The following is a 13,245-nucleotide window of genomic DNA, read 5'->3' as shown; positions in this document are numbered from 1 at the left end:
CTTTGTAGGGTGTGGGAAGATTTCCTGCTGTCAACAGGGGGATCAGTCACTGCAGAATGTCTAGCTCCTGACCTGCCCCTGCAGCCCTGGTACTGATGTGGTTGGTTCTGTTGAGTTTCTGGTCAGCGTTAGGTCCCAGGATCTTGGTGATGAAGACTCCCTGATCATCGTGCCATTGATGTCGAGCACAAGTTTTTAGATTCTTATTTAGCAGTTTGAGAATATTCCAGCACTTTGTCAAGACTGATTAATAGCTTAAGTGCCTGTATTATGTTTAACCTGCCCTGATTCTCTAGCCTTTATACCATTGCTTTAAATAAGTCTCGGTCCCTTGAGCATTTTAATTGACATTTAGTAAGCATGTTCTTGTGGGAAAGAATTCAAGATTATGTCCTCTCCTTATGTGCTGAATGTTCCTTTCAGTACGGACTCATTTAAATTTTAAGGTGATAACTCTACACTGATTTTATTCTCCCAGAGAACTGGCTTCTATCTTCCATGTCAATTTATTTAATTATTTTGAACATCTCATTTTGTTCACTCCTTAATTCTCCAAACTCTGAGGCTAAGAGCCTTGTCTAAGTGACCCGACTCTGATCTGTTAAAGCCTGGATTTCATTCTGGTGAAACTGCACAGGAAAAAAGTTCATTGTACATCACAGGCACCAGACTTCATTCCATCGAGGACATCCACAAGAGGAGGTGTCTTTTATATTAAAAAAGAAGCAGCCTCCACCTTCAAAGATCCCCACTGCCCAGGCCAGGCCTTCTTCACTCTGCTGCCTTCGGGAAGGAGGTGCAGGAGCCTAAAGACTCCTCTCTCTCTGTCTCTCTGTCTCTCTGTCTCTCTGTCTCTCTGTCTCTCTGTCTGTCTGTCTGTCTGTCTGTCTGTCTGTCTGTCTCTCTCTCTCTCTGTCTCTCTCTCTCTCTCTCTCACCTCGTTACACTGTCCATACCCCCTCTTTATAATGCAGGTGCAGGGTGTCAACCCAAAATGCAGACCATTCCTTTGCTTTGACAGATGCTGATTGAACACCTGGATTCCTCCAGCAGCTAGTTTTTCACTCCGGATTCCAGCATCTGCAGTCTCTTGGTCTCTCTCAATGTGTCTGTGCAAGGCATCAAATGGAATTCATCTCCTGGGAAACAGGATTCAGAGGATTGCACTTGGGAGGACTCCAGCGAATTGTGCTCCATTCACTAGCACGCCCAGCTGGTTCATGGATCTGTAGACGGCAAGTTACTGGGTAACATGGGGACGTGGTGCAACAACTGGATTTTACTGCTGATCACCTTCACATCAAATGAGCAAAGATAAGGCTGGCTTAAATTCTCGTTCTGGTGTCATCTGTGTTATCTTCTGGTTAAAATCTGGGGTTTGGGGTTGAATTCAGAGAGATGCAGAAAAAAATGCTTTTCTCTCCATTGGATATGAATGTGAAATGATTCCTTGCAGTTTCTCATGGGCATGGGTCAGGCACACAAGCAACTAAGCAGAAGTTGGTAATAATTTTTGGAAGACTTTTCAAAGCCGACTTTGGAAAACAGGAGTTCAGGTAGAAATGTCATGGGTTACATTTGTGAAAAAGTATCCTTGATTCCAGTTTTTTTTTACTAAAAAGCAAGAAAAGAATCTTTGTACATCTGAGTCCAAGTGTACAGCTGCAGGGCCTATCCTCTCCATGCTCACCACCAAGTACTCTTTTATACTAATCCTGTTCACCAGCACTGGTCAGCAGACTTCTATTCAATGGTGATTCAAGCATGTATACGGATACTTATTAAATGTGAGAGTCACTTCATCCATCACCCTCTCAGGCAGTGTATTCAAAACTCGAACCATCCTCAGAATGAAAAATCCTTCCTTGTATCCCCTCTAAATCTTTCAGACCTTACCTCTTGTTCCACACACTGTTGCTGCAGTGAAAAGTTTAGAACACACTGTTCGCCTGACAAGTCACCCTCCCCTCCACGCCCTGTCCCCTTGGCCTTCTCTGCTTCAAGGTAAACAATCTTGACCTATCCTAACTGAGACATTTCATCCTAGGCAATTTTACGGTGAATCCCCTCTGTATCTCTCACCTTAATAGAGGTCAATATCATCATTTATCAGTAGACATGATTAAACTGACTATATACAGTCCCATTCATAATGTTTTATTTACCTCTGTGCCCCACAGTTTTAAATTTGTAAAGAAACAATTCAATTCACATGTAATTAAAGTGCACAGTCCAGATGTTATTCCTGGTTATTTCTATACATTAGGAGCCTAGCAGTTCAGGCAGCATCTGTTGAAGCAAAGGAATGGTCTGCATTTTGGGTTGACACCTGCATTGTAAAGGGGGGAATGAGAGAGAGAGAGAGAGAGAGAGAGAGAGAGAGAGAGAGAGAGAGAGAGAGTGTCTTTAGGCTCCTGCTCCTTCCCGAAGGCAGCAGAGTGAAGAGGGCCTGGCCAAGGTGGAGGCTGCTTTTTTTAAAAAATATAAAACACACCTCCTCTTGTGGATGGTCACTTAGACAAGGATCTTAGCCTCAGAGTTTGGAGAATTAAGGAGTGAACAAAATGAGATGTTCAAAATAATTAAATAAATTGACATGGAAGATAGAAGCCAGTTCTCTGGAAGAATAAAATCAGAGTAGATTTATCACCTTAAAATTTAAATGAGTCCGTACTGAAAGGAACATTCAGCACATAAGGGTAGGACATAGTCTTGACTATATAGAAACTATAGCTTTTTTTATACATAGTTCCCCCATTTCAGGACTCCATAATGTTTGGGACATTTGGCTTCACAGGTGTTTGTTTAATTGCTGCATTGGTGCAGGTATAAGAGAGCTAGGCTTGCTTCTAAGCTTTGGATCACCTTTGGAGTCTGTAGTTGCCATTATTCAACCTGAGGACCAGTTGTGCCAATGAAAGTCAAAGAAGCCATGATGAGGCTGAAAAACAAGAATAAAATGGTAAGAAACATCATCCAAACATTAGAATGATCAAAATCAACTATTTGGAACCTCATTAAGAAGAAAAATAATATACTGGTGAGGCCAGTAATCACAAAGAGACTGGCATTGGAATGAAGATCTCCACTACTAATGACTGAAGAATTCTTATCATGATGAAGAAAAAAATCCCCAAATGTATGTCTAACAGATCAGAAATCCTCTTCAGGAGGCAGGTGTGGATGTATTAATGACTACTCTCTGCAGAATACTTATGAGCAGAAATACAGAGGCTACACTGCAAGATGCAAACCACTAGTTAGCCACAGATAGGATGACCAGATTATCGTTTGCCAAGTATTTAAAAGAGCCTGCAGAATTATGGAAAATGGTCTTGTGGACAGATGAGACCAAGATTAACCTGTATTAGAGTGACGGCAAGAGCAAAGTGTGGAGGCGTTTAAAAAAAACTGCGCAAGATTGCATGTTGCAGTGAGGCCTTTTTTTTTCATGATGTCTTTATAAATAAATAAATGTGTACACACTCACACATTCCTCCCAATTCACGGTTTAGCTTTCTGTGATTTCAGGTCAACTGTGGTCTGAAAATATTAAATGGAAATTTCCAGAAATAAACAATTCATAAGTGTCAGAAATAAAACTTCTCACACACGTTTCATGATATATTAATCTCGTGCTGAAGTAAAATTCTAACGGGGTCTCCCCGTCCCCCTGGTTGCATAGCCTGTTGGACCATGGAAATCACCAGGCTGCGTAGACAGGGAATAATACAGGGCAAAACAAGTAGGAGGAATAAAATACCTCCGATGACCCACAATAAGGTACGCCACCAGGTTCCTCCAAACCATTTGTCTATCCAATTTAATTTTGCAAAAGGATGCCAGGTTTGAACCGGTACATGGGACAAAGTACGAATATTATCAGCGATTTTTCGAATGGCTTGGCCATTATTATCAATCTGTAAGCAGCAGTTAGTCAAATTAAGCTTTCCACATACACCTCCTTCCGTGGCTAGGAGATAGTCTAGGGCCAGACGGTTCTGATATATAGCAGAGCGCATTTGACCTTGCTGGGATGCAAGTAATTGCAGGGCTAGAGCTGTTTGATTTGTAACAATTTCAAGGACTGCTTGCAAGCGAATAATGCGATTTAACATATAAATAGGAGTACGATAACCCCAGGATCCATCTTGAGCCCATGTAGCGGGACCATAATATTGAATTATGCGTTCTGGAGGCCAATCATCTCCCCATTGTCCCAAATGTACCGTGCTAGAGCGGGGCTGACGGTGTAATGTATCAAAAACCTTCACTCCTAATTTATGACCGTGATCGTGGGGTAGGAGGAAAAATTCTGGGCGGATTATTCCTAGGAAACAAGTTCCACTCCACTGTAAGGGGAGACAAGTATAAGCTTTATTACCACATACCCAGAATAATCCATTTGGGGATACTCCATACCCCCTTTCCCAAACTCTTTTAAGAACGGGGTTTGATTGGTATGGTCCTGTGATGGTGGAACTGGTACAATTCCAAAACTGAATACTGCTATTAGACAGGGGTAGGCAATTAGTTTTAAAAACAGTGGATAAGAACCAAGTCAGGGGTTTAGGAAACCAAGTGAAAATACCAGGCGAAATGCGAGAATCAGTCAGCCATCGATGGGCAGTTTGTGTTAATAAAACACTCACAGAATGGGAGGTGTACACAGTCATCTTTCCTCCAAAAGTAAGTTTACGTGCTTCCTCTACCAACAGAGCAGCAGCCGCTACTCCCTGGATACACGTCGGCCATCCGCGAGACACTGGGTCCATCATTTTGGAAAGGAAAGCCACTGGGTGTCGCTGACCGCCTTTTTCCTGTGTTAAAATTCCCACAGCTGTTCCTTGGTTATGAGTGACAAATAGCTGGAAGGGCTGTTTTAAAGAGGGCAGAGTGAGTACTGGGGCTCATGTCAGGCGATGCTTCAAGTCCTCAAACCATCCCTCCTCCTCCTGGGTCCATTTCAATGGATATTCATTTTCATTTGTCAGCTTTTCATACATAAATTTCACCAAAGCTGAGTAGTCCTCTATCCATAACCTACAGTAACCTAAGAGTCCCAGGAATTGTCTTATTTCCTTCTTATTACGGGGTAACGGCATTCTAGTGATTCCCGCAATCCGTTCAGGGGTAATCCGTTTCTGTCCTTTACTTATCTGGTGTCCCAGATATACCACAGTTCTCTCAACGAACTGTAACTTGTTCCTGGACACCCGTAGACCCTTTTTCCCCAGATAATTCAAGAGTCTAATTGTATCTCCCCTCATTTCTTGTTCCTTGGGTCCTGATAATAGTAAATCGTCCACATACTGCATTAGTTGGGAATCATCAGATTGTGGATAGTCCGCCAGGATTTGTTCTAGCATTTGTCCAAACAGGTTTGGAGATTCAGTGAACCCTTGGGGCAATACAGTCCACCGAAGCTGTCTCTGTCTACCTGTCCATGGATTTTCCCATTCAAACGCAAACATATCTCTACTTTCCTCTTCTAATGGACACGTCCAGAAGGCATCCTTCAAGTCGCTAACACTAAACCACTCATGGTCTGGGGGAATCCGACTCATAATAGTATAGGGATTAGGCACCACTGGGTGGCGGGTCTGAACAATAGCATTCAAACTTCTTAGATCCTGAACTAGGCGATAGGATCCATCTGACTTTTTCACTGGGAGTATAGGGGTGTTATAAGGTGACATGCATTCTTCTAATAGTCCGTCTCGTATTAGAGTCTCAATTACCGGCTGTAGCCCTTTTCTCCCTTCCAAAGAAATAGGATACTGACGTTTCCTTACCGGCTGATGACCTGGTATTAATGTAACATGTAAAGGTGGGATGTCCAGACCTCCTCGATTTCCCTCCTTATACCAGACTCTCTCGTCAATCTGCCGTTCATCTTCTTCCTTTAAAGCACAGAGGTGGACTCGCACTTCTCCGTCCACAGGGAGAGCACCCAAACCTAGGAGAGCCTGTAAGTCCCTTCCTAGGAGGTTAAATCCAGCCGACGGTAACAACAAGAGGTCTTGTACCCCTTCTCTTTCTTCCAGTTTCACTGTTACTTGGGGAATTATTGATACAATTCTGGGAGCCCCTTCTATCCCAGAAATTGTCAAATTACTTTTTACAGGCTCAGTTCCGATTGGCACAGTTATTACACTACTTCGTTCCGCTCCTGTGTCCACCATAAACACCACCTCTTCTCCCTTGGGACCAATTTTTAGTTTTACCAGGGGTTCCCTCTTATACTTGGTCCCTAACATTTGGAACCCCTGACCCCCCTAATCTTCTTCCATAAGTTCGAGGGCACGCAATTCCCTCTTGTATCGGGGGCATTCCCTCTTAAAGTGTCCTTCCTCATTGCAGTAATAGCACTTAACGAACCTCCGGGGTCTTCCCTCTCTTGGATATCTTGGATTGTTTAGAGGAAGGTTTTGTTTTCTTTCCCCTCTGGATTCGGCATTCATCTGTCGGATAGTCTGTACCATAACCTTTGTCGCCCTCTTTTGATCTTCTTCTTCTCTCTGCACATATACTTTTTGCGCCTTTTTTAACAGGTCGCTTAGGGGTTTTTCGCTCCAGTCCTCCACCTTTTCTAGTTTCTTTCTAATGTCCTGCCATGATTTGGAAACAAATTCAATTCGAATAAGCTGTTCACCCATTGGTGTACTAGGGTCCACGCCAGCATACTGTTGGACATTCTTTCTCACCCTCTTCAAAAAATCAGTAGGGGACTCGTCTTTCCCCTGGTGGTTCCCAAATGCCTTGGTAAAATTGTGACCCTTTGGCACAGCCTCCCGTATCCCTTTAATTGTCCACTCTCTATATTGTCTCATACTTTCCCATCCCTCGGGTGTTCGTTTGTCCCACCTGGGTTCTTTTAAGGGATATTTTTGTTCATGGGGTCTGGGGTCCCCAGGTTGTTCATATTCCCACATGAGGAGGTCAGCCCGTCGAATCATCTGCCTCTCCTGGGGTGAGAATAATGTTCCCATTATTGCCTGCATCTCTTCCCACGTATATGTGTTTGGTCCCAGGAATTGGTCGAGCTGTTCAGCCAGTCCTATAGGATCTTTCAATAACTTTTTCATTTCTTTCTTAAATCCCCGCACCTCTGTACTAGTTAGGGGAACATTCACATATCCCGTTCCCCCTCCCGGTCCTCCCATAGGAACTTCCCTCAGGGGATTTAGGCTTACTGAAAACTTTGATGGTCCTGGACCAGTCTGGGATCTTGTCCAGGGTCGGTTTACCGGTGGAAGTTTAGGGTCCGACTCCCTTAATTCATCCTTTTTTTCCCAGCCCCTTTCGGGGCAATCAGATTCATCACCTTTCCCCTCCGGTAATGAGCTTTCCTCGGGCGCAGTAGGCACCGGGGGAATATAAGGAGGGGGAAGGTTGTCCAGAGGTTCCCACTTCTTTTCTCCCGCTACCCTCAATTTAAAACATTTTGTTAAGGATCTTGGCCAGGGAACCCAACAAAATGCATATGCTGACTCTTCTTGATTCACCTTTGGTCTCGAATTTACATATATGTTTAATGCTTGTCTAACCCAATCCTCATCAGATCCAAATTTCGGCCACCAGACCGAGGAACCTTTAATAGGTTGTTTCGACCAAAGGAGACAATATTGGATCATCTTTTTCTTGTTTTTGTCTCGATATCTTTTACTATCCCAATTTTCAAACATTCTCCCCAAAGGGCTATCAAGGGGAACTCCCAGGAATTGTCCTGAATTTTCAGACGAGTCCTTAGATTTTGATCCTCCCATTTTCCCACCTAGATCTGTTTATCGTTGCTGAGGACCCTCTCGTTCTGGACCCTACTCCCTTCTTCTCAGACGCCTCGTCGGAGGTACTGTCCCTCCTTCGGTTACCGCTGAGGTTTCCCTGGGGTTGACCCCTCTCTTCTCGGCATTTCGTCGGAGGTGCTGTCCCTCCTTCGGTTACCGCCGAGGTTTCCCTGGGGTCTATCCTAGAGTCCCACGACAGGGTCCTCACGCCACGACAAAAGCTCTATACCTGATCTATTACGTTAGGTTTTTTTATCCAAACAGGTGTATCCTGTTACACCTGTTACCCAATCCCCACACCACAATCGTAAGTCGTCACTTACCGGTGTCTTCCCGGGGATTGAACCGTCACCCTTCTCCTCTCCGTCTTGTCGTGTCACCTTGTCCGGATACCACTCGCTCAAGCCGCCCGAAGCGACGAGCAAGGGACTAGGAGCCGCTGAACTCAGCGGGGTGCACCACCTCCGATGTCCCTCTTCTTGCCTCCCCCCACGGCCGGAGTGTAGATCCCGGACGAGCCCCCATTTGTCAGAAATAAAACTTCTCACACATGAGTCTCTTTAAAACTGATGACACGACAAGCTTTATTTACAAGTCTGCAGAGTTGGACTCAACTGGCTTCTCACCAGTTAAGCCCCGATACATACAGTGCATTGATTTTTATACCCTTATTGTTTGCCCTTCCCCTTCTTATTAATACTGTTTTAATTGGTTAGTATTGCAAAAGCATTCTAAGTATAACTGCATTTTTAATTATCACGTTCGTTACGTACGCTGCGAACTCTACATACACTAAATTCTGTTTCTCACCCTTCTTATCAATCTTTTGTCTCCTGCACGTCTCTCACTATGACCATGAAAAGATATGTTTTAAAAAAAACATATCCAGCTGAACCTTTTGTCCTTGGCTGCTAGTAAGCTCCCTGTCCGTTCTGGCTTCCCTTTTTATGATTAATCATCACATTTTAACTTAAGCCATTTTAACCTAAATTCTCTATATATAACAATAAGTTTTAAATTGCACACTGTTCTGAGTAGCGTGATGAAATCTCACGGCCGTCCCACCCAGGACACGAACCATCCCTTTGTCCGTTGTATCCACGCTGTAAATGCTACCTGCCCGTTACTCACTTAACAGTCGCAGTATCACAGTTCTCGTGTTCAAGTAATTCTTTTTAAATATTGTTATTTTATTATTAGTTGTCATTGTTAATCTCTTATTGTGCCTAATTTATTAATTAAACTTTATCATAGGTATGTATAAGAAAAAAAACACTGAATATATAGGGTTTGGTACCAAACATGGTTTTTAGGCATCCGCTGGGGGGGGATCTTGGAACATATCCCCCACGGATAAGGTGGGACTACTGTATGTAACTGTATATTTGTTCATTCAGGTGCCTTGCCATTCGACGTGGCGATCATGTCTCTCTATCCTTTGCTGTCTCTGACCCTCCCAATCGTAGTTGTTGCCTCCCCTCTTTCTAACCATCAATCATCTTCATTCTCTCTCTCCCTCTGCTTCTTTTTCCTTCCAGCTTTCCAGTTGTAACTAAAGGTTCCAATGTATCTCTTTGCATGATGTGTCCAAAGAACTTTGATTGCTGTTTTCTGATTCCTTTAAGTCATGTACATTTTGTTTTTGTTCTTTGTAGAACTTCTTTGATTGTTATAAGAAACCACATCTCTGCTGAATTGATTCTTTTTTTCCATTGCATTTGTGGTAGTTGTTGCAAAAGCCTCTTGGAACCATAGAACAGCACAGAATCTGGCCCTTCAACCCATGTATTCCACGCTGAATTATTATTCTGCCTAGTCTCATTGACATACACCCTGACAATAGCCCTTCATGCTCCTTCCATCCATGTACATCCTAATTTTTCTTAAATGCCAAAATTGAGCCTGTATTCACTTCAGCTGACCACTCATTACATGAAAATGTTCCCCCTACATATCTCACCTTTCACCCTTAACCCATATCCTCTTGAGGTCCTTGTCTCACTGAACATCAGTGGGAAAAAAACCTGCTTGCATTTACGCTACCCATATGCCTTATAATTTGATATTCTTCTATCAAATTTTCCCTCATTTTTCTACGCTCCAGAGAATAAAGTCCTAACCTGTTTAATGTTCCCCGTAACTCAGTTCCTTGGGTCACATCTTCTTAATTTTTTTGCATTCTTTCAATCTTATTGACATCTTAATTTGCAAACTGAGAGATATTTTCCCAAAGCCTCAATATTTTAATACTCCAGTAGGTACCATTTTGTATGTTTAATGCACACTTTTTCTAAAGGTCGATTTATAACAGCATTTCAATTTATTCCATCTCACTTTGCGCTTTGTCCCCAAACAATATTACAAATGATGTGAGAAATGTTTGTTATTTTTGGATGTTTTCTGTTACCTGAACACATGCTGACAGAATGGTTAGCAAGAAGGAAAATTCTGGAGTTTTCAGCTATTATGTGGTTGAGGAGTGCTGTCAGTGGAGATTATACTGCAGAATAATGAAAAGGTTGACATATCTCATTCTCCATGTGTAGCTGGTTCATAATTTAAATGATGCAGGCATGTGAGGTTAAGTGAATAATCTGCTTTATTTATTTGTAGATGACAGGATCCTTTGGTGAGTATTGTGTTTTTTTTAGTCTTTTGACCTCCTGTCAGTTTGTTGCATTTCCAGATCAAGGACAGCAATTTACCTCAGGCAAGTTAAAGTTGCTCCCATTCACTTCATTGATTGTTTTCCTCAGAAGAAAATGATTGGCCCTCTCAAGAGGAAGGCCAGAGTTGTATTGCCAAGGGTAACACTGGTTTGTTTGGATGTTCATTGAAGTCTGGCAGCGACTATTTAGCAAATCAATCTCATAATACACTCATAAACTTAAATTTAAATATTGCATTTAGACATTCAGCATGGTAACAGGCACTTCCGGCCCACGAGCCTGTGCCGCCAAATTACACCCAATTGAACTACAACCCCCAGTACATTTTGAATGGTCAGACGAAACCCAGGCAAACACAGGGAGAACATACAAATTCCTTGCAGACAGTGAGGGATTTGAACTCCAGTCCCATACGCCAACTGTACCACCCCTAATCCTAAATATTTTGGTCTCCAGTCCTCCAGTTAACCAGTCAATGTAGCATGAGTTACAGGAGTTCCTTGCCGTCCAAAGGGAGCGATGTATACGTTTTTTGCGGCTTCTTAACTCCAGAGGATATTATCAGGCTTTGCTCTCTTCTATTTCACATCTCAGCAATACATATCTGCCTTTTGCAGATATTATATGCTGGTTGGACAACCTGATTTTTGTGGTGACCATGGGGCAGTCACCCAGGGTATTGGATGAGACAAAAAAAATTATTTTAAATGTGAACCAGGTTGATCCTATTATGGCAAGTTTAGTGACAGGAAGGTCATGAATGACATTAGCAGCAAAGTTTTATAAGAATTGGGTTGAGACCAATGAATGAAAGTCAGAACTCTACAGATGTGGGAAATCTGAAATAGAAATAAAGTGCTGGGAATATGCAGCAGATCAGACAATGGAAAGAGAAACATAATTTGGGTTGAAGACCCTTTTTCAGAACAGAGGAAGAGAGAAAATAAGTTAATTGGGAGAGAAAGGACATAAAGGGAGAGCTGTGGGAAATCCCAACAGATCTGGCAGCACCAGTGAAAACTTGGGAAATCTTAGGTTAGATAATATACTGACCGCAATACACAAAATGTGCTGGAGAAACTCAGCAGGTCACACAGCATCCATAGGAAGGAAAGGGTAACCAATGTTCTGTGCCTGGGGCCCAACACACTGATCGCATTTGATGCAGAGAAGACAAAGCTATTGGAAGTTCAGCATCAAGTGCTGAAGGCTGCATGGTGTCCATAGAGAAGATGAGATGCTGTTCCTCAAACTTATTTCGGGTCTCATTATAACAGTGCTGGAGACCACACTCAGAAAAGCCAGGATGGAAAGGAGAATGAAATGACAGGCAACTGGAAGTTTGGGGTCACCGCCCGAGGATAGAATGCAGGTGCTTTGCAAATCTGTCATCTGATTTGAGTTTGGTTTATCTGACGAGGATGAGATCCTTTGGGTTCTTTGATGGTGGGGAGGCAAGGAATAAAATGTGTTCCAGCTCCTGAGGATGCATGGGAATGTGCTGTGAGAATGGAAAAGGTTAGTGGAGATGGAGGTGCCAAAGGGAATTGTACCTTTGGAATGGTGAATAAGGAAGCAATCTTGTGAAAGATGGTGGGAATAGTGAAAGATGATCTACTGGATGTGGAGCTTGTTGAGGTGGAAAATGAAGACCACTTTTCGGATTAGGAGGAGAAGGGGGTCAGGAAAGATGTGTGGGGAAATCAGAAGCATTGAAAGAAACTGTCAGCAATGGTAAAGGAGAAGCCGCTGTTTAGGAGGAGGAGTCAGAGATGGAGTGTGTAGCATCTGGGCAATGTTGCATCTTGGGAATGCTGTTGGGTAGATTCAAGATGGATGCCTCCACATGAAGTCTGGCATGTGTATGTTCTGTTTCTTAGTGCTGTTGGCTTATTCAATAAATCTAGTTGTTTTTTTTTTAAAAAACAAGTTTCTTTATTGTAATAAAAGAAACATCTCATGGTACCAGGAGTGAAAGAAACAGCCAAATTCTGGTGTACACAGGAATGAAAAGGGGGACAAAAAAGAAACACATAGTGCGCATACAGTTGATGTAAACAGTGGAAATATGGAGAGTTTAAAGATCCTAATGCAGTAAAATGGACTGGAAATGTTGACTATAAGTGGAGGCTATTTAAACAAAGCTTTCTGCTGTACCTGCAAATGATTGGAATCGATAGTGAACCAGATATACAGAAGATTGCACTGCTACTTACAGTGGCAGGACCTCAAGCTCTAGAAGTTTTCAACGTATTTATTTTTGCCGAGGCAGATCAGAGGAAATTTGACAAGGTTATTGAGATGTTTGATGAACACTGTTCACCAAAGAAAAATGAAACCTTCAAGAGGTAAAGTGCTTTGCTCGCTCACGCAGATGAAGGGAAAGAGCTTTGATACTTTTTTAACAGACTTAAAATTAAAAGCAAGAACATGTAATTTTGGATCGCTCAAAGATTCAATGATCTGTGATCAAATTGAGTTTGGAGTTAATGATAAGAAAGAGAGAGAGGTTGCCGTGAAGGACCGTGCTTACCTTAGGAGCTGTGAAGATGTGCCATGCCAATGAACTAGCTCTGCTGCATGCGTGGGGTGGGGTGGGGGGGGGGTGAAATTGGTGAAAGCCAGAGAAAAGGAAGGGATACACATACAAACAAAATGAGATCCAGGAAACAACAAAAAGAGAGAGACATTCAAATGTAAACAATGTGCCACTAAACATGCACCAAAGCAATATCTAGCTTATGGGAAAGTCTGTAATAAGTGCAAAGGGCAGAATCACTATGCAA

At 42.7% G+C, this 13,245-nt stretch overlaps 1 protein-coding gene across 1 annotated transcript; it reads right to left on the bottom strand.

The window, feature by feature from the left end:
• Nucleotides 1-3,617: 3,617 nt before the first annotated feature.
• LOC138754403 (endogenous retrovirus group 3 member 1 Env polyprotein-like) lies at nt 3,618-8,346 on the bottom strand. The gene is made up of 2 exons (XM_069918673.1): nt 8,114-8,346; nt 3,618-4,877 (listed from the first exon to the last, which is right to left on the bottom strand). The coding sequence occupies exon 2, from the start codon at nt 4,776-4,778 to the stop codon at nt 3,618-3,620; it is 1,161 nt and encodes a 386-aa protein (XP_069774774.1). The 5' UTR covers nt 4,779-4,877; nt 8,114-8,346.
• Nucleotides 8,347-13,245: the final 4,899 nt, after the last annotated feature.

This window comes from Narcine bancroftii, chromosome 1 (assembly GCF_036971445.1).
Source record: "Narcine bancroftii isolate sNarBan1 chromosome 1, sNarBan1.hap1, whole genome shotgun sequence".
Lineage (NCBI taxonomy): Eukaryota > Metazoa > Chordata > Chondrichthyes > Torpediniformes > Narcinidae > Narcine > Narcine bancroftii.
The sequence above is the reverse complement of the archived record's forward strand: the minus strand, read 5'-3'. Positions and strand labels throughout refer to the sequence as shown.

What these genes read in the sequence shown, in the direction of transcription:
- LOC138754403 (XM_069918673.1), bottom strand. Translation starts at nt 4,778, where the DNA reads ATGATGGACCCAGTGTCTCGCGGATGGCCGACGTGTATCCAGGGAGTA.